Raw genomic sequence first — 20,780 nt, 5'->3', positions numbered from 1 at the left:
CCATGCAGGTTCTGGAAAATACAGTAAATTAAAAAAAAAAATACAGTAATGAAAGTCAGGTATGATGGTTGCCCATAAAAAACTAAGGACCAAAAGTTTGCCAAATAATACAATTTTAAACTTACTTCCTAAAAGACGATCTAGTCTGAAACCTCTTTAAGAAGCGATGACCTCAGCAGATCCTCCCTGGATGGCTGACTGGTGAAGCAGATTCAGTTTTGGCAAAATATTGCCAAACATAACCTGGTGTCATATCCTGAAGTTGTTATGGGCTGTGGGAAAATCTGAGATGAAATGCTTAGTTTGAAGGGCAAAGGTTAGTAAATTCCAGCAATCACTTCTCTTTACTTATCTCATATTAAAACTACAAATACAGTTCTTGTATCCAAGGTGGAATATGGTTAAGCTACATAAATGTGAGGAAAGAATTAATGAATAGTAAAGTACACAGGTAGTCCTCAACGTACGACCACAATTGAGCCCAAAATTTATGTTGTTAGGTGAGAAATTTGTTCAGTGAGTTTTGCCCCATTTTACGATCTTTCTTGCAACATTTGTTAAATGAATCACTGCAGTTGTTAAATTAGTAACAAGGTTGTTAAGTGAATCAGGTTTCCCCGTTGACTTTGCTTGTCAGAAGGTTACAAAAGGGGATCACATGACACCGGGACACTGTGACCGTCATAAATACGAATCAGTTATCAAGTGTCTGCATGTAAATCACCTGACCATTGGGATGCTTGCAATGGTCATAAGTGTGAAAAATGGTCATGTCACTTTCTTCAGTGCCGCTGTAACTTCGAACGGTCACTAAGTGAACTGTTGTAAGTCAAGGACTATCTGTATGCCATTCTGAAAAGATTGGAGGAGACCTCCAATATAGCAGTGAAGGAAAGTCACTAGTATCTAGTATCATCTAGTATCACCCAGCCATTGTGGAGTGGTCTAAAGCCAGTCTGGATTACTGCTACAACTGAATAATGGTTGGTTGACTTGAAAATACACTAAATCATAATAGGGATCTTGTCTAAAGCTTGATTCATCCCAAAGACCTTTCTACATCCTTTTAAAATAGTTTTCTTCAAAATGAAAGTTGTCCTGCAACATCAATTTCTAGTACTGTATAGTTTGATATATGAAAAGGGACAAGAATGTATATGATAGCTATTGTCAAATCCCTTTCATTGCTGAGAGACAGACATGGCAATGGATGGCATTCACAAAGAAATAAAAGTTCAATCATGTTGTCCTTATGAGCTATAGTGTTCACTTTTCCTGCTTTTGTTGGGGGAAAAAAACGCTGGTCTCTCATCTTTTGGAAGCTGAATATGAGGCAAAAATGTGCTATCATTTTCTGTTGTTTTGTTTTATAAAGTCTGTTTTCAATTTCCCATATTTTTAACCAATGGATTAATACCTGCTAATTTCACGAACATATTCTGGGAAAGAGAGATTCCAGATTATTTTTGATCTACTGGAAAGGGATTGCTATTTTGTAAAAATTTAGAAATCCATATATATATCTTCTAGCCAGGTTTTCCCTACGTAGCCAAGGTTTTTTTGTAGCTCCAGCTCAGTAGAATCTCATCTACTCGGTTCTGGGCTTTTTTCTTTTCTAACACCTAGCAAGCTCTCACTGCTAGGTGGGAGACCTAAATAGATCCATTTCTAGCTCGTTAGCTGTCATCAGTAGGCCACACCCATATCCTCCCTGTAAAGGCACAGTATCAATTTTCTTACTTCTTCGTAGGATTTATGTGTGTTTTTCTTCTAGCCAGGTTTTCCCTACGTAGCCAAGGTTTTTTTGTAGCTCCAGCTCAGTAGAATCTCATCTACTCATCTACTTTCTAACTAGAAATGGATCTATTTAGGTCTCCCACCTAGCAGTGAGAGCTTGCTAGGTGTTAGAAAAGAAAAAAGCCCAGAACCGAGTAGATGAGATTCTACTGAGCTGGAGCTACAAAAAAACCTTGGCTACGTAGGGAAAACCTGGCTAGAAGAAAAACACACATAAACCCTACGAAGAAGTAAGAAAATTGATACTGTGCCTTTACAGGGAGGATATGGGTGTGGCCTACTGATGACAGCTAACGAGCTAGAAATGGATCTATTTAGGTCTCCCACCTAGCAGTGAGAGCTTGCTAGGTGTTAGAAAAGAAAAAAGCCCAGAACCGAGTAGATGAGATTCTACTGAGCTGGAGCTACAAAAAAACCTTGGCTACGTAGGGAAAACCTGGCTAGAAGAAAAACACACACACACACACACACACACACACACACACACACACACACACATATATATATATATATATATATATATATACACACACATACATACATACATACATATACATACCGTGTTTCCCCGAAAATAAGACCCTGTCTTATATTCTTTTGAACCCCGAAATAAGTGTTTGGCCTTATTTTCGGGGAGGTCTTATTATTTTGGGGTGCATGGAGCAAGATGGGGTTCCTCTTGCTGTCTTACCTGATTTCCAGCTCTGTGTTTAAATATTTTCGGGGAGGGCTTATTTTTGGGGGGAGGCTTATTTTAACACATGCTCTCAAAAGCCTGATTGGGCTTATTATGAGGGGATGTCTTATTTTCAGGGAAACGGTATATATTTAAAAAAACTGCTTGCCAGAACGCCGAGAAAGTCACTCAAACTGCTCACTTCAGGTAGCTGAAATACCTTTGGCACAGATCACATTTCTACTGATTCTGATCATGGTTTTCAAAATAATGATGCAGCATATCCCAAAACAGCAATGGTATAGCAGTGGATCTTATGAACATAAAATTTGCAATCCTATCTGACACTACAGCTTTTCTCTCGTAGATGTCAGTAAATATAGACTATGGATTATTGTTCGTGTGACTTTTCCACTAAGAGAAAATAAGCAGCTTTCTTATTCATCCAGAAAAGCCCTCACATACAGAAATATAGCCCTTAACTGGTTTAACCCAGCACTTTTCTTCTCTTGTCACGCACAGACTTGGAGATTCTATGAAACTTCAGGATTAGCTTATTTGTATTTCATTGTTTTCTTTTCTAGCTGTAATCCGTTTAGCTATGGTATGCTGAGTTTATCTGATTAGCACCTAATGAGCCAAGCGGAACTGGAGAGAAAGTGGCGTTGCTGTCCTGCAACATACGAGAAATCAAGTTTTAGTAACCTTGTTTCTCCTGAATACTTGAAATTCTTTAACTGTCTTTGCTAGGAATATCAAGTCTGGTTTCTTTTTGAGTTGTTCTACAGTAAGATGATCTCAACTGTTTGGATAGAAGAAAATCCTGAATATCCTGAATTTGACTTGTAAAGGAAATAGATTGGGATAACGCAACAGACTATAAAATAATGAATTGCTCTATTCCAGGCGTGTCAAAATTCGATTTCATTGAGGGTCACATCAGGCTTGTGTTTGACTCGGGGAGCCGGAGAGGCATCTGTGGTGGCCTGAGTGGTCTGCCAGTGAAAATGGACTCCCAAGCTCTGTTTCCAGCTGCTACGGCCTCCTGCAACCCCCTGCCAGTGAAAATGGAGCTTGGGGGGTGCACATGGCCCCTCCCAGGCGCCATTTTTGGCTGCAACAGTCTCCTGCAGCCCTCTGCCAGTGAAAACAGAACTTGGGGCGACTGTGTGTGGCCCTCTCAGGCTCCGTTTTCAGCTGCAACGGCCTCCTGCAACCCTCTTCCAGTGAAAATGGTGCACACAGGCCTTGAGTTTACACTCCTGCTCTATTCCTTTCCCCACCTGGCATTCTTCACCTGGGTAGCAATACCATTTCAGCATGTGGCTCTCTACAGCTAATGGGTATTAGATTAGAGAAGACAGATATTAATTGTATCCACAAGTTTTGGAAAAATATATTTCCATTCCATATATTGCCAGTCAATTGCAGTGTGTAATTGCTGCTTGGAGAGTGTGAATACTTAATAGCTGAAGTTGAAACTCATTTAAAACCACCCTAATCTTTATGGATGATCTGAGTCAGGATTGAAAACATAAAAGTTTGAATAACTGAAAACTACACTTGGGAATTTGTTAACGCAAAATGGATTTTGAGCTAGCAGATGCAACTAAAGGTGCACAATAAAAATGGGGCTGTTGTCTAGCTAAATAAATCCTCGTTGCTTCACCCTATGCAGTTTTAAAAAGTTAAAGCAACAAGCCTAAGCAACACAGTGCCTAAGGCTTCATTCCAGTAGATCTAATGGAACTTTCTTTACTGCAAAATAGTTTAGGATTGTTTATAGCAATTATTTTTTCCAGAACAACAAATAAATAAAATACTTATATAGTCTTTTTGTTGATGTTTGTACAAATCAGAAGGAGCCATCTTAGAAGAGGTTGGGTAACATGAAAAGAGAAGGAATGCCTCTTCTAAGATGGCTCCCTTCCTTATAAATACAATACTTATCTACTGAAAGTAATAGACTGGCAATATAGGTAGTCTTTGTTTAGCGACCACAATTGAGATTGGCAACTTGGTCATTAAGTGAAATGGTTTACCGTGACTATGCTTACAATTTTACTTCAGCTTTCCTTTGCTTTACAGACCTGTAAAGTGAATGTCTTAAATGCGGGAATTAGTCATTATTTTTTCATCTCTATCATAATTGCGAATGGTCACTAAATGAGGCAGTGGCTAAGCAAGGGATATCTGTATTGTAATGATCATAAAAGTGTAATGATTTCCTCCCTCTTCCCCTCTTTTTTGTCACTTCCTTTTCAGGTTTGCAATGATGTGTGGCTATATGTCTCAGTTTGAAACTATACAAAACAAAATCAGGAATGGCTATCTTTTTAAGGTATGTTTTGGGTAGTTTTCTTAAACTGCTTGCTACTGTTATTAACTTAATTCACCCTGACAGTACTGAAGATTATGTGTAAAGTAAAACTAACTCTGCCTGGGAGGCACAGTTTACTGTCAGAGTTACGTTGATGAACGCTTGTGTGCATGCGTATGTGTGTGTGTATAATCTTCCAGATAACTTAAACTAGTTTTCAGACTGAAAAGAATTCTTTTGGATTAGCTACAATATTTTCATCCTGCTCCCACCCTAAATTCGGAAGGAGCAGCATGAGACTCCGCTGACCTGGAGGCCCAGAGTATGTGGTTCAATATGTTTGCCTTAGAAATATTCATTTGCTCTTGATTCCGTGAATTCCAACTTCTGACAGTGTCTCTGCTCACAACAGATTTACTCCTGAGTTCAGTTGATTGAGAGAGGATTCCTGAAATGCATTCCACTTTTATCATTTCTGTTTACACGTATTCTTTGGTTGCTGTTAGACATTTTTAATGCATACATAACCTTGATGAACTCTTAATATTTATGGAATATGTAAGCAAACAAGATGCCTAAATTTATTGTGGCAAAACAGCTGAAAACAGGAAGGGCAGTTCTTTCTTACAATCTTCTTTGTTACAGGAACATCTTGACAAAGCAATTGCACTTAAGCCACAAGATCCCCTTTTGTATTATCTAACTGGAAGGTGGTGTTATGAAGTAAGTATCCCGTGATCCTTTTAAGCATGTACTCATCAGAAGTTTATGAAGATTTTTTTGAAAAGGGGAAAAAAAGGGAGGGCAGCTGAGTAATTTTAATAAAATTTGGGACTGGATTAAAACTCATGCTGGTATGAGAGATGTACTTTAAAGTCCTAAAGAGTTTATGTCCAGGGTAACTTCACAACATCCTCTTTCTAATTTAAGATCTGATGGAGAAAACCTAACCCTAAGGTAGAGGAACAGTGTCTAACTTTAGTTACTACATATGCCTGCTTTTATTTATTTTCCCCCCCTTCTGTTTAATAGTTGTTTGCCTCCTAGAATAGAATCCAAGTTGATAATCTGTACATCGGGCTTCATATAATAAAACTAATAATAATCGCGACCTACTCTTTTTCATAAACTGAAAATACTCCTTAGAGTTTATATATGTATTTTCAATTGCTCACATTTACTGGAATACTGTGTCTGATTCTGCTTACTATGAACAAAAATGATGCTAAGACTCTAGAAATAGTGCAGAGAAGAGCAACAAAGGGATGATAAGGGATCCGGAAACTAAACCACATGAAGAATCGTTAAGGGAGCTAGGTATATCTAGCATATTGAGAAGGATTAGGGTAACTTGATAGTTGTCTTCTGATACTTGAGGGGCTGCCATGGAAAAGGAGGAGTCAAGCTAGTCTCCAAAGGACTTGCGAGCAGGACAAGAAGCAGTGGATGGAAGCTTGTCAGAAAGAGATTCATCCTGAAATTTAGGAGGAATTTCTTGACTGTGAGAACAATTAAGTAGTGGAACAACTTGCTTCCTGGAAATGTTGGGTGCTCCATCACCAGAGGTTTTTAAGAAAAAAAATTGGACAACAATTTGTTCAGAATGACATAAGCAGGAGGTTGGACTAGAAGATGTCCAAGATCCCTTCGAGTCCTATGATTCTGTCACTTCTAAGATGGCATGTTTAGCCTTGAGAAGGTTGAGAGGGGAACTTGATAGTACTTTGTATAAAAGGATGTCATCTCATGTTCTGTAGTGCAAGTCATAGAGTTTCAATTACACGAAGGCAGATTTCAGCTGAGCATTAGGAAAAAAATCCCAATGATCAATGATAAAATGATCAATTTAGCAGCAAAGTCAATTACTTAGAGGAATGATGGAGTTCACTTGGTTGGATGTACAGTATTTGACGTCAAGGCCGGAGAGCCATCTGTCTGCAATACTTCAATTTGGATTCCTTCACCAGAAGTTGAACTTAATGGTCCTTCCAACTCTTATAATATGACCTTTTTAAATTACAGTTATAATAACATTTCTTTTAAAAATGCTTTAATTTTTTTTTAGAATATACTAGAGTCAAGTAAAACAGGACCTTTGGGGAAAGAAAGATTATTAAGCAATATAGACCAAATTTGCATCTAAACCAAAATGTGAAACTGAAATCCTCTATATCAGTTCTTATTAGGTTTTGCAAGAAAATGTATATTGCCCCAGACAGTTCCTTTATTTTGCAATTCAGCTACAAGTCTTAGAAGCTGATTTCAGATTCCACCTGGAAAATCTAGAAGCCTGCGTGCTTCAATATCACAGATGAAACTTATTTGTGAGCCATCAATTTGTGGTATTCCGAGTGTGTGTGCATGCATGCTTGCCAATATGTGCATTAAAATCTGAATGGTTTCTAGTATATTATAGAAACAGTATTTCCCTTTATTTTACTTTTCCAACAATCCGTATATGCTTCAGCTGGACGGAATGACCTTAATGGTGTGGGTTCAAAGGTCTCTGATTTTCCAGAGTTCTTCTGTCCTTGAGTTGGCAAAAAGTATACCAACTCCAATTGCATGGCCATGATGCCTGAAGCCCCATTCATCTTCAGTGGCAAAGTCAGAGTCTGATGCTGCCCTAACAGTTTTAATGTAGGGCAGCTCACGTGTAGCAATTGGCTGATCTCTGGAGTTGCATTTGCCCTTCAACCTAGTGCAGGGGTTTGCAACCTTAAACACTCAAAGAGCCATTCGGACCCATTTCCCACAGAAAAGAAAGCACAGGGAGTCACAAAATCCTTCCCGTGCCTGACTATTTCTTGAGCGGCCACAAAACTAGCATATGTAGTTGAATTAAATGTTGTTTTCTTCTGAAACTTTTCTTCTCTTGGATTTATCTGTGGTTGGCTACTGGGGGTTGAAAAGCTCAATAAATTGCGTGCTGGCAGGTGTCGCACATTGGCAGTTGTGATGCATATTTTGAGTGACAGGGAGCTGCAGCAGAGGAGTGAAAGAACAACATGTGGCTCCAGAGCCCCAGGTTGCTGACCCCTGACCTAGTGTGTTTTTAATGTGAGATGGAGCCTGCCTGGAGTACTGTGCCTGGTGCCTGGAATGGAGATTTTTACCCACCTTCAAATTGCTTGAATTACAGTTTGCTTTTATTGAGGTTCCCCATAGTACAGAAATATCCAGGCTGCTTATGTCTACCATTTTTCTGGAAGAGCCTTCTAGCCATGTCCAAAATGAAGAAGAGAGAAGCTGATAGGTCACAAGCATGATGGGTGAAGTGTGAAGAAGTCATATCTGTTTCTTTCTATGCCCTTCTATTCTATGTGTAGTCTGTTGCCCAGACTATTTTAGGTAGTGTTCTTCCAGAAGAGTGGTGGACATGCATTCGGAAATACCCTGACAGGTCAAAGAAATGATGTTACAAGGAAATTGCAAAAGTTGCAATTTCAAAGAGAATCAAAAGTGGTCATTCTATTCCTTTGTTAGCACTTTATGCGGGATGGAGTAAAGGGAAAAGAAGTGGTTCAAGGCAATGCCAGTGTTGGCAGGAAATGTTTGGGTCAGATTTAGCCTATGCCAGTGGCTCCTTTTTGAGACCGAAAGATGAAACAGGCAGAATTCTAGTCAGTTTCACTGTATCTCACCTATATCCCAAATCAGTAAGTGCTGCAGGATAATGTCAGCAAAAGTAGTCCATAAAGTACAGAAAATTGCACTGGAGTAGGCAGAACAGCACACAAACACACAACCAGTAAAAAGGGAAATCATGTAAAATGTCTAGTTATTCAAAATAGCAGAGAGTAGTAAACAGCTGGCAGAACTCTCTCTGAACGAATGAATGAATTTGCCTTCATTTGTGAGAAATCCCTTTGCTCATTTAAATCAACCAGGACACTAGTCTTTTATTGTTAAGACACAGTTATTGGTTTATAAAAGACTTCTTTTTCAAAAGATGGCTAAATATGTTTAAAAACAGGTCTAGCACTCCTCAGTTCTAAACCTGTGATTTATAAGGACTATGCCTCTAACAACCAATGGCAAAAAAAATGGTAAAATTGGGCACGATTCAATTAATGACTGCATCACTTAGGGATGAAAGTTCCAGCTCCAGTTGTGGTCATAAGGCAAGGATTATCTGTACAAAAAGTAAAAGTCTGTTAAAAGTTTAACTCTTACGGTAGTGAATTTGACCACATTTTTCTTACAAAGGTGTTGTGAGAAAGGTTTCCATCATTTTGCAAATCATTCCAATAACTACATAAAATGTGTATTCATGATGCAGCCTATTCTTCTTATAAATGGAATACAATCAGCCTTGTTCTGAGAAGTTTTGGGGTCCTTAGTCCAAAACCCCAAAGGGAAACATAGTAATATACAAATAAGTTGGTAGTCCAAGTGTTTAAACTCTCCTAGGCTGCATGCAACCATGTAATCTTTCTAGTGCAGCCCCTGTGGCCCCTTTTGACCCTAAAGAAAATACAGCAGTGTGATAATTTTAAAAATGGGCAGAATGCTTTTCTGTCAGTTGCAAGTATAAAAAAATGAACAGTATAGGATCTGTCCCCAAATAGGCTTAAAATACTTTTTAAAATAAGGGAGAAATGTAAGGTCCAGCAAAATTAATAAAAAATATAGAGATCAGCTGTCCCTAAACTGAAACTGGCACTAGGAACCAGTTTTGTGGAAGACAATTATTCCACAGACTGGGGGGGGGGGGGGAAGGGGAACGGAAGAGGAGAAGCAGGGAACTTAGATCCCTCACATGCCTAGTTTACAGTATGGTTTGGGCTGCTATGAGAATCTAATGCCTGTTGATCTGAGGTGGAGTTGAGTGGCGGTAGTGCCAGGGAGTGGCTGCAAATACATACGAAGCATCACTTGCTTGCCAGCCACTCACCTCCAGTGATGCGCCCCAGTTCCTAACAGGCCACAGATCAGTACTGGTCCGCGGTCCGGAGGTTGGAGACCTCTAATAGAGATATTTTTTCATGACACTTGTCTTGATACCCAAAAACACACTAAATGGTTTTTTTTCCCCCACCTTTCTCTTCTTCCTGTTGGGGTTTCCAAAGGTCGCTCAGTTGTCTTGGATTGAGAAAAAAGTAGCTGCTGCTCTTTTTGGGACTCCGCCAACTTCAACAATACACGAGGCTTTGCAGAATTTTCTGAAGGTAGATAAAATATTCCCTCTTCTCTCTGGCTGCCAACTGGCTGGCATTCAAGAAATTTGTTCGACAAATTGTTCTCAGGAGCTATAAAGTCAACGCTCTTCAAAAGATTTTTCAGACAATATCTTTAGAAGAGTGACCACTCCTGTTCACCTAAGCTGAATTTCAGGATCTGCTACGTTGCTCTTTTTTTTTTTTTTTTGCAATTAAATATTCAGCTCTTTGAATTCCATCTGTAGAGTTGTTTACGAGCATTTCCTGTGGGAATAGCTCCTGTTGTCATCTTTGACTAGTTAAACACAGGAAGTTTGTCTGAGCAATTTAATAATTGCTGCTTAGCACAAATGCCTTCAAGAGATTAGAGCTTTTATCCCCTTCTCTCCTTCTCCTCTGCTTTCCCTCCCCCCACCTTTTTCTCTTTGTTACTTCATTTAGGAGGGGAGGTCTTCACTTTAATCCTTAGTGCTAGTTAAGAAGCAGAAATAGTGGATCAAGTCTAGATTTCAGACAGATTCCCTGTTCTTGTCTCCCTCGGATCCCTTCCTGAAAGTGATATACTGTACAAATAGTCCAGCAGCCTCTATTGAATGACTTTGATAAGAAAGGGTATGAAGATCATGGGAGAAGAATAGGCCTTGCAAAATGATTTTGTCTTCCTTCCTTCCATCTCCTACCAGTCTACAAGGTGTACTATTTCAACACTTGGTAGAAACCGAGCAGATATTAAGTCTGTTTCTGCTCACTGAATTGACTGTAATGGTTCAGTGGTAAGTGAGCTGCTGGCTAAAGGCAGCAGAAGTGTCAAACCTGTGGAGGCTATATGGTGCCTACATGACTGACTTGTCTAGTTTTTGCTTGCCCCAGGTACAGTCTTTGTATGTTGCTGGCTTCAATCTTGGATGAACCACACCCTATGGATGTGCACAACCGTGCTCTTACTGGCTAAGTTTGGGGAAGATTTATTTGCTTTGTAAGAATCACGCCATCGATGTGCTAGAGAATTGGCACCTGAGGCTTTGGCATCAGTTCTGGATGGGTGCCATATCTCTACGATCCCTTGCCCTGCTGAGTAGCTGAGGCTATTGACTTCTATGGGGCATCATGAATCACCCAAATTCTGTTGATTTTCAACATAGCAACTCCTCCGAAGCTTGGGAGCAAGTTAATCCTCACTGATGGGAATTCCTTTTCTGAGGCTCTCTTCCTTCTCTGCAATTGGGAAGCCACATAATGCCAAAACACCCCACTTGGACCAAAGATCAATACCTTTTAATATTGTTCCCTGTAAAAACAGAGACAGCAAAGTAACAATAGGAATGAGAGCACAGTACTAGCTGCCTGTCGATGTGTATCTTCAACCATTAGCAACTCAAGGGAGAGAGCTGTTCAGGTCCAGAAATGGAGATTAGCATTGTGAAGACATAGGAGCAGTACAAAATATTTTGAAGGTTTGGGGCATGAAAGCAATAATTAAATGGAAATATGCCTAGTATTGCTATGGCATTCTCATCTCTCTATCTTTTGTCCTTAAACTCAGGCTGAAGAAATACATCCCAGATATTCTAAATGCAACTATATGTATTTGGCAAAGGTATGGTGCACTGCTGTCTTTCTCTGCTTTAATTTCTTTTATCATGTTTGATTTTGAATGCAAAACAAATTTCTGGTCACTAAATACCTGTTATATTTTTTTTCCTTGTCCTTCTTTCTACCTAAGTGCTATAAAGATCTGGGCCAGAGGAGCAATGCCCTGAGTTACTGTGAAACAGCATTGTCCATTCTGCCAGTCACCAAAGAGGTATGTCTAAAACCGTGGTGAAATCTAAATTTTTTTACTACCGGTTCTGTGGGCGTGGCTTGGTGGGCGTGGTATGGCTTGGTGGGTGTGGCTTGGTGGGCATGGCAGAGGAAGGATACTGTAAAATCTCCATTCTCACCCCACTCCTGGGAGAAGGATATTGCAAAATCTCCATTCCCACCTCATTCTGGGGCCAGCCAGAGGTGGTATTTGCTGGTCCTCCGAACTACTCAAAATTTCTGCTACCGGTTCTCCGAAATGTTCAAAATTTCCACTACTGGTTCTCCAGAACCTCTCAGAACCTGCTGGATTTCACCCCTGGTCTGAAAGTTGTGTATTCATGTTCTGATGGAGGAAAAAGTTTTTTTTCCTATAGCTACTTTTCCCACTATCTGTCTGTCTTCAGCAACTCTGATTAATTTCAGTCAAGATGCAGAGAAGAAATTCTTGGTAAATTGAGTTCTTTTAACACTATAGAGGAAGATCTAGAAACGAAAGGAAGGGAAATTATGTGTTCAAAGTCTTGCAAAATAAGGCATAAGAAAACAAAAGAACTTCTGATGTCTGTGATTGCAATGTTGAAAATGTGTAAAATCCGATATTATGAAATTATACTTAAGTAGATGATACGATCACAGGGCTAATGTCTAATTTGACTGTGAACTGGACAATTTGCAGTGCAACTGGTGACTCTGATTGCTGTGGTCTAATTTTGAAATTATTACTGTCTGGTTTAGAAATTACTGTGCTAGAGAAAATGGTTAATTAACCCTATTAAGCCCACGTGCTTTAAAATGACTTTAAAAATGGGGGGATAAGGAATCATAGAAATTATATCTCATTGTGATTTAGTTATCTAACACTTTTGACTAGGCAATATATGCAGTATAACTTTTGTGCAATGAAGATAGAGATTGGGAATGAATACTATAAATTCCTTTCCATATGTTATTGCTTAGTTATTTTGATTGTCTACTTGCAACTATATACAGATCACATTTGAAGACATGAAGCTTTAATACTGGCCTCCAATATAAATAATACTTAGTGTTCAACTATCCTTGGGAAATGGCAACACTTGGGCCTCAACTGACTCTAAAGCTAAGCAATATTGTTTTTGTTTAAAACTTGGATAGAAGAACACCAGGGATCCCAGCATAATAAATTAGATTGGGAAAATGTATCTCAGAAGTCAGCAGTGACAACCAATGTCCATATTGTTGCCAAGAAAACCACTTGGCTGCCTCTGTGAAGTCATTAGGAGTTAAACTCAACTTGAAAAAAACTTTTTCATGCTCAATGACAACATGCTGTCCTGCTACTTAATTCTAGCGAGTACAGTGCCAAGTTCTCTGATACTTCTCAACGGATAGATAAATCCCAATATTGACGTTTCTGACATTTGCAGCAAACGGATACCTTCATATGCTTGTGCGTAAATGCTTATATTTATTTTAAAGTAGTGTTTTTGTAGTTTGTTGAATTTGCTAAATTTGTTGTTCATTCAGTTCAGTCACTTCTGACTCTTATTTTGCCAGGATTAGTTTCCGGTAATTTTTTTTTTAAGTTATTGTAAGTTCATGCTTGTGTCACAAGTGATAGTATCTGACTCCCTTATTTTTTTGTCAGCTCCTTTCCTTTTATTTATATTTATTTTTAAAAAAATCATAAAGTAAAAGATAAATCAAAAGAAAAAAAAGGAAAGAAACAAAATAGAGAGAGGGGAGGGAAACCCCTAAAGCTAAGAAATACAATGTTTGGCCTTTCAATAAATAGTTACAATTTTATAGTCCTTCCCCCCTTTTAGATATTATATAAGTCCCTTAGCCTCTTACTTAATTTATATCTTTCTTAACCTTCAACCCCATAAGTCATTGTGTCCTTTCTTTCTTCTTTCAGCAATAAATATTTCCAGACTTTTTCCAGACAAGAAAGTTGTGTTGTTGTTTTTTGCTGACCAGACAGGTCAATGTTGCTATTTCTGTGAATTCTGACATTTTCACAACCCATTTTTCTACTGTGAAGAAATTGTTCTTCTTATACATCAAATAATCTTGCTGCAGTGACCATATACAAAATCAGTCTACCATGAATATTTTTCTAATTCAGTGCCCATAAATTCCAGTAAAAAGAGTTCTGGGTTCTTTGCAATATCATTTTTAAAAATGTGTTGCATCATTATATGAATTGGTATCCAAAATTTCTTCGTTTTCTCACAAGTCTACCACACATAGTTCCTGCCTTTTGTCGTCTTTTCCATTTGCTTTTTATTTTTCCAGGTTTAAAGGTCTTCTCAAATAATTTTTGTCTTCAGAATGCTTCTTTATGCATCTAAAATATCTAAAATACTTAAGCTTTACCTTTATTAATAATGTTTCCGATGAGAAGGTTTTACTTCAGTGAGTTTTTATATTGATGATTTGTTCTGCTTGTAGGCCAACGTATTTTAGTAATATTGTCCAGCACGGGTACCAATTCTTCTTAGTTCTGATGGTCCAACTTTCATGGCTGTATGTTTCATCTGGGAAAATCATGGCCTTGACAATTCATGTTTTTATTGCCATACATTTATGAGTAGTCCTCGACTTACAGCAGTTCATTTAGTGACCGTTCAAAGTTACAATGACACTGAAAAAACTGGCTTATGACCATTTTTCACGTTTACAACCATTTCAGCATCCCTATGGTCACGTGATCAAAATTCAGAAGCTTGGCTACTGACTCATATTTATGGCAGTTGCAGTGTCCTGGGGTCATGTGATCACCTTTTATGACCATCTGACAAGCAACATCAACGGGAAAGTCAGATTCACTTTACAGCTGTGTGACTAACTTAACTGCAGTGATTCACTTAACAACTGTGGCCAGAAAATGGGGCAAAATTCTGTTTCACTTGGCAAGAGAAATTTTGGGCTCAGTTGTGGTCGTAAGTCAAGGACTAGCTGCATAATGTGATTTCTCTGTATATTTTGTCAAAATCTGTCATTGACAGATCTGTCATCCCCCCAGAAAGCAGATGTCTCTTTATTGCATCTCTGTGTATTTTTTTTGAGCCTAGGAAGATAAAATCTTCAGCTTTCCTTTGATTTACAGACCTGCAAAGGTTGTAAATTCAAATATTGGTCACAAAATTACTGTAGTTTGTCCTTATCATTGCAACTGTGAAGGGATGCTAATTATGCTGCCATTAAATGAGGCCAACTGTATAGATAAATACCTTACATGATTTTCTTGTTTTCAACTACACTGTGAGCAAATTTGTGGCGATACAATTATGGAATCTAAACCAGATAGAAAACGACTTCGTGCCAATAATGTTTTACTTAGAGATGTGTCACTTAATACAATTTCATTTCCAAAGGCCACCCAGCTTTGTGGGAGCTGAACTTGAAGTTCAAGAACAACAAAACGCTCAGAGGAGCAGAGCAGCTGTAAAACCAACAAAGCTGCAGTCCCTCAGAGTATCTGTGTGTAACAGCAACAAAGGAGAGGGAGAAAATGCAAATTAGAAACTTCAAGCCTCAGGAATGTTGGGTTCACTAAAATACCTCCAAAGGTGACTGTTGGAAGAGGAAAACCTTTAATTATAAGCCATTAGAATTGTAGATAACACTTCATTACACTTCTTTAGAAGGAAATTGGAAAGGGAAAAATATAGTATAAAAGTAGGGTCTTCTCCCTTTCCTCTACTTTGTTTTTGTACTGCATTTGGAAGAAGAATGAACCAGTAATCCTTTCTGCACTATTAACAGTGAACATAATCTCTTGTTTTGATGCAGAAATTGGTGCTGGCTTCAAGCAGCTCTGGGTGGTTCTTAAGGCATAATTACATAAGCTTAATTCTTTTTTTTCTTTTTTCTTTTTAGGATCAAGAAGCTGAGAAAGTTTTAGAAACTTTACTTCCGTCCTTGAAGCTTTGATGATGACACGAACCATCATTTAGGTTTCTGTGAAAAAAGGCAGAAGAAGCATTCTGTTGAATTCAGAGGGATTTCAGCCCATTTTGAAGTTAGGATTTGATGGAAGAATTTTCATTTTTAATTATGGCGGTTCAGTGACAAATGAGTGGACTGACTTCTCTAAGCCTATAATTTTTGTACAAGTTACTTCAGGGCCTGCAATAATAACAGACTTACGTGCAATGTTATCAGTTCAACAGGATAGTCTTGCATTCTGTCCATGCAACCCCATTAAGGTGGGTTTTCTGAGGCCATGTGGACCATTGTTATGGGGCTGCTGTTTTGTGTGAAAAAATGCAGAAGAAAAGTGAAACCATCTATCCTTTTCCTCTGGCACTACCCTTCTCTAAGCTGAAGAAAAAGCAATTCACTCGGGATATGGCTTTATGTTTGCAACCTCAAGCAGAAGAACAGTGCTTACTGCATTCCTTTTATTTTCATAACATTTATCTCCAACAAACAGGTTGCGATTCAGGATTCTTAATCAATGGTACCAATGATCTTAACCCAAGGAAATCAACCATCTTTTCTTTTTCTCATTTTTTAAATGCATAGAGACAATGAATTTAGCATTTAAAATACTAATTTTAACTTGTTGGGACTCTCCAAAATGTGTAATCCACTGCTGGCAATGGATATATTTGTAGTTACTGAATGATGGGCACAATTTTGCTGAGAAGGCTTATCTAGTTGGTTTTTTGCCTGAATGCAGATGTATGTAGCTGAGTTTTTCTGCTGAAGAGACATGGGAGATATTATATTATGTGTTTCTTTTCTCTTGAAAAAATATCAATTCTGTGGGAAAATTATACTTTGTGGATATAACTTGGTCTTTGAATCTTAAATTGAAAAAAAATAAAGACATGGTGAATTTGTCATATTTTGACATTTCTGAGCACCCAAATATTTTGGCATTTCCTTCATCTGGCTAATATTTCTCCTTGGAGATTATGGCTCTGCTACAGAGGGGGAAGAAAAGAGAGATTGGATTCTGACTAGCACATTTCAAAGTAGAGGCTGTAGATATTATTTGAGCCCCCTGAAGCAGGAAACAGCTGACTCTCCTCCATTTTTTTTGCCAAACCAACTGCCATTCACATCCAAACTCAAAAGAGCAAGCCAAAATGTAATCTTAAACTTGTGAGACAGACGTGATTCTATTTGCTGGGGCCAAATAGACAGACAGACCATTCAACTGTGAAATAGAAGAGTCCATGGCCAAGGACAAAAAAAAAATGCCCAGGAAAATGTAATTCCTGAACACCACTTGTGTAAAGTTTTAAACATTACCTATTTACTTTGTTAGAAGTCTCTTACAGTGTTAAATTGTGTTCTTCCCACATCCTTACTGCCCTACACTGAGATCATCCACATAGAAGTAAAGTTTAAGACAAAAGTACATTTTTGTCTTAAACTTTTTTTAAAAGAACCTAATACATATAAGTGATACAGCCTATATCAAATTATAATGCAACCCCTAAAATTATACTAAATATGATAAAATCAAATGTTATATAAGAAAGTGATCTAAAATTTAAATGAATTATAGTTACATAGAGTGCATTGGAAAATTGGTCCATCATCTGTGATGCTTCACAAAATCTAGCTACATATGTTGTAACAAAAGTAATATGAACACTATCTGGGCATAGGCTGAATCTGGGTGACCAGGATATCTATTAATCAGAGGTAGTGTGAATCTAGTTCAAATGCCTATAAAAAGACCAACAAAGAATAATACGTTCTGCAGTTTTTACCTCTCCAAATTACAAGGGACAAAACCTTTCAGACGATGGTACTTTTTAGGATTTACCATCCAATACTGCAGAGGGAAGAGGTTGCATGACATTGGGCAAGAGAAAGCTTTCTGACAGCTAAGTGGTTCACCCTGGCTTCAGGATAGGAGGAAGGCATGGCAAAATGGCCATCCGGATTATTTCACTATGTTCTAATATCTACCTACGCTAAAAAAATATCCCAGAGATGGCAAAGTTGGGGTGCTGCTGCTGAATTATTTGTCCTATCACGTTATATAAATTTAGGATGTTTTCAAATGCAGAATGTACTATCCAAGAGACGGGGCTGTGGGTTTCAACCTCTTAATTCACTCTCATCACCAGAGGCCAGCTCCTTCCGACATCAGATGTTCTTAAATTGGACAGAAGATAAAGCAGCATGGTAGAGGTTGGTCAAAGTGTGAGATGAAGACCAAGCTTTGCCTCAGTTCTCCTCCATGACTTAACTCCATTTGTTGCAGTAATATCTATCTGTCACAGCAATGTCTCCACCTTACTAGATGAGAGATTGAGAAACTTCATTTCAATCCAATTTTCTCTATGTAGCAAAGTCCAGCTCTTCTTTCTCCATCTCTCCAACGAAAAGGGAGGAGACAGTAGTGGGTTTCAAATTTTTTTACTACCAGTTCTGTGGGTGTGGCTTGATGGGCGTGGCTTGGTGGGCATGGCAGGGGAAGGATACTGTAAAATCTCCATTCCCACTCCACTCCAGGGGAAGGCTACTGCAAAATCCCCATTTCCTCCCAAACAACTTGGGAATAGATGGGGGCGGGGCCAGTCAGAATTTTTACTACCGGTTCTCTGAACTACTCAAAATTTCCGCTACTGGTTCTCCAAAACTGGTCAGAATCTGCTGAACCCACCTCTGGGGGGAGGGGGGAAAAAGAGACAGAACGGTCTTCCTATGGAAGACTTAAATATTCAGAAATTTATAAACATTGAGTATAATTAGCTGCATGTCAAAAGTCATCAGAAAAAGGCAATAAAAGGAATTGAAGCTTATAACTTGCAATATCTACACTTGGTGCAAATTAGGCTGTATTATACCTGAATTTTATGCTTTTAATGAATTCTTGGCAAAGAAAGTCTGCATGACACAAAAGCAATCTGCTGTGTCAGTTATACAAACACATGTATTAATGCAACAATTCTCAGTTTTGCAAGATGCACTCAGAAATTACTATTGCCCCTAAGACTATAAAGAATCTATAGTCCTTTAGCTGACTTACAACCCCAACTATGTATCCTTCAACTGGGAAACAGAGTAGAAGTAGTGGAAGAGTTGATTTAGCTATAGCTATAGGGGCAAACTCATATAGTATCCAGTGTACCCTAACTTTCTGTGGAGTTGAGAATTCATCTCAAATTCTTTTCAGTGGGGAGGGGAGCAAATATCACTCTGCCCATCTAAAACCCAGCAGAAAACAATAACTGGCCAAGTTACTGAATTGCTTCAAGGATATTTTCTGTAATTTTTTATTTTCATAATAAAACCAACACTCCTCCCAGGAGAATAATCAAAACAAATAAATGCTAAACTTCCTCTCTGATGCTCCCTCTCTGTTCCAGTCTTCCACTGTTTTTCCTCCCCTCTAATCTGCTTCTTAATCGGTACTGCTGGAACTTATACCATTCAAAAAGGATCAAAGAGAACTGAGGCCCACCCAAAAGCACAAGACTGCTGTAATTATGTCATAACCCAGTTCAGAAAATCTGGATGAAGTGACATCCCTGGAAAGTGCTCAGGTCATTTGGACAGGGCAGCATTACAAAGAGTGACATATTGTGGAGACGATTTCACACTGAAGAGGTTTCAGTCCTTGCTAGTCCTAATCAACATAGAAACTACGGTAGCTGTTTGCTAATACTTCAATCTTGGAAATTTTCAATAGTACTCCAGCCAGGGGTGAAATCCAGCAGGTTCTGACAGGTTCTGGAGAACCAGTAGCGGAAATTTTGAGCAGTTCGGAGAACCGGCAAATACCTCCTCTGGCTGGCCCAGAGTGGGGTGGGAATGGAGATTTGGCAATATCCTTCCCCTGGAGTGGGGTGGGAATGGAGATTTTGCAGTATCTTTTCCCTGCCATGCCCATCAAGCCACCCACCAAGCCATGCCCACAGAACCGGTAGTAAAAAAAATTGGATTTCACCACTAACTCCAGACCAAGGATCAAACCTCCTTATTTCTTCCTGTGTACCAGTTAATGCCTCCCCTCCCTGCACTCTTAATTACACCAGCATTTGTGTTTGTAGAAAAGCCAAGCCAAGCAATACAGACGGTTTCCATTACAGCACAAAACAGAAACATGTGAAACCTCATGAACAACTTGCCAGCTCATTTCACTCCAAGGAGACCTGACTGATTACTTGTGGCAAGTAATTCCCACTGTTATATATTGCCAGTAGACAAACTGGATGGATGGATGGGTGGATGGATGGATGGATGGATGGATGGATGGATGGATGGATGGATGGATGGATGGATGGAGCAAGTAAGCACTTGCTATAGGTGCTCTCCCTGTTCATTAATACAAATATTGCATCAATTGCATCAATGTCCTATTAATATTATTAGTGCCTCTACCTTCCAATGCATTTATGAGTACAATTAAAGGTGCTGGTTTTAACTAACAAAACCCCCATGGGGAATGAGATTGTCCCATCTCTAGCAACACTGGTCAGCCTGTCCCTTCTAGCTGTTAAGGAAATATTCTGAATTTCCTCAGTTCAGCAGGTGGAAGGAGTGGGAATTGATGCTATGCTGCAACCCCATTCTTTGGAATAGGCTCCATCCAGCTAGAGTCTAGACCTTCTATTAGTCATCAGCTTATCTTGGAAAGACAGAAAGGGATGAGGAAGAAACTCAAGATTTGCCTACATTGATTTTCATGTGCATAAGAGGGAGGAAAAGGGAATGTCTGTCCAGTTTTTAAGACTGATGTCACCCCTTCAACATAGACTAAACTAGAAGAAATACTAGAAGTCTGCTTTATTGATATTGATTATAATAGAAACCTGAAAGCCAGGCAGAGTGTTTCTTTTCTGGGTTATGTTTTAGTAACAGCTGTCATGTGCTACCTTTGACTCCTCAACACCTACTGTTTCCCAACCTTCTCAAGAGTAGTGTGCTATTCTCAATAATTATGGAGGTTAATATCTATACTTCACTTCCTAGTCAAATGGCAATGGGTTATTTTAAATTTTACTATTTTTAGCTGTTACAATGCTTACTGCTTTTCTATTATTTGATATGTAGACTGCCTAGA

At 38.8% G+C, this 20,780-nt stretch overlaps 1 protein-coding gene across 1 annotated transcript in view; it reads left to right on the top strand.

Moving 5' to 3' along the window:
* RMDN2 (regulator of microtubule dynamics 2) overlaps positions 1–16,594 on the top strand; it is a 28,860-nt gene extending 12,266 nt beyond the window's left edge. Inside the window, exons 6-11 of the mRNA XM_034428144.3 lie at positions 4,739–4,814; positions 5,439–5,516; positions 9,866–9,964; positions 11,499–11,552; positions 11,679–11,759; positions 15,626–16,594. Of these exons, the coding sequence (XP_034284035.2) occupies positions 4,739–4,814; positions 5,439–5,516; positions 9,866–9,964; positions 11,499–11,552; positions 11,679–11,759; positions 15,626–15,679 (442 nt within the window). The 3' untranslated portion in view covers positions 15,680–16,594. The remainder of the gene's footprint in view (positions 1–4,738; positions 4,815–5,438; positions 5,517–9,865; positions 9,965–11,498; positions 11,553–11,678; positions 11,760–15,625) is intronic.
* Positions 16,595–20,780: the final 4,186 nt, after the last annotated feature.

Source organism: Pantherophis guttatus, chromosome 1 (genome assembly GCF_059756535.1).
Source record: "Pantherophis guttatus breed Tessera chromosome 1, ASM5975653v1, whole genome shotgun sequence".
In the NCBI taxonomy this organism is placed as follows: domain Eukaryota; kingdom Metazoa; phylum Chordata; class Lepidosauria; order Squamata; family Colubridae; genus Pantherophis; species Pantherophis guttatus.
This window is presented reverse-complemented; position numbering and strand designations above follow the sequence as displayed.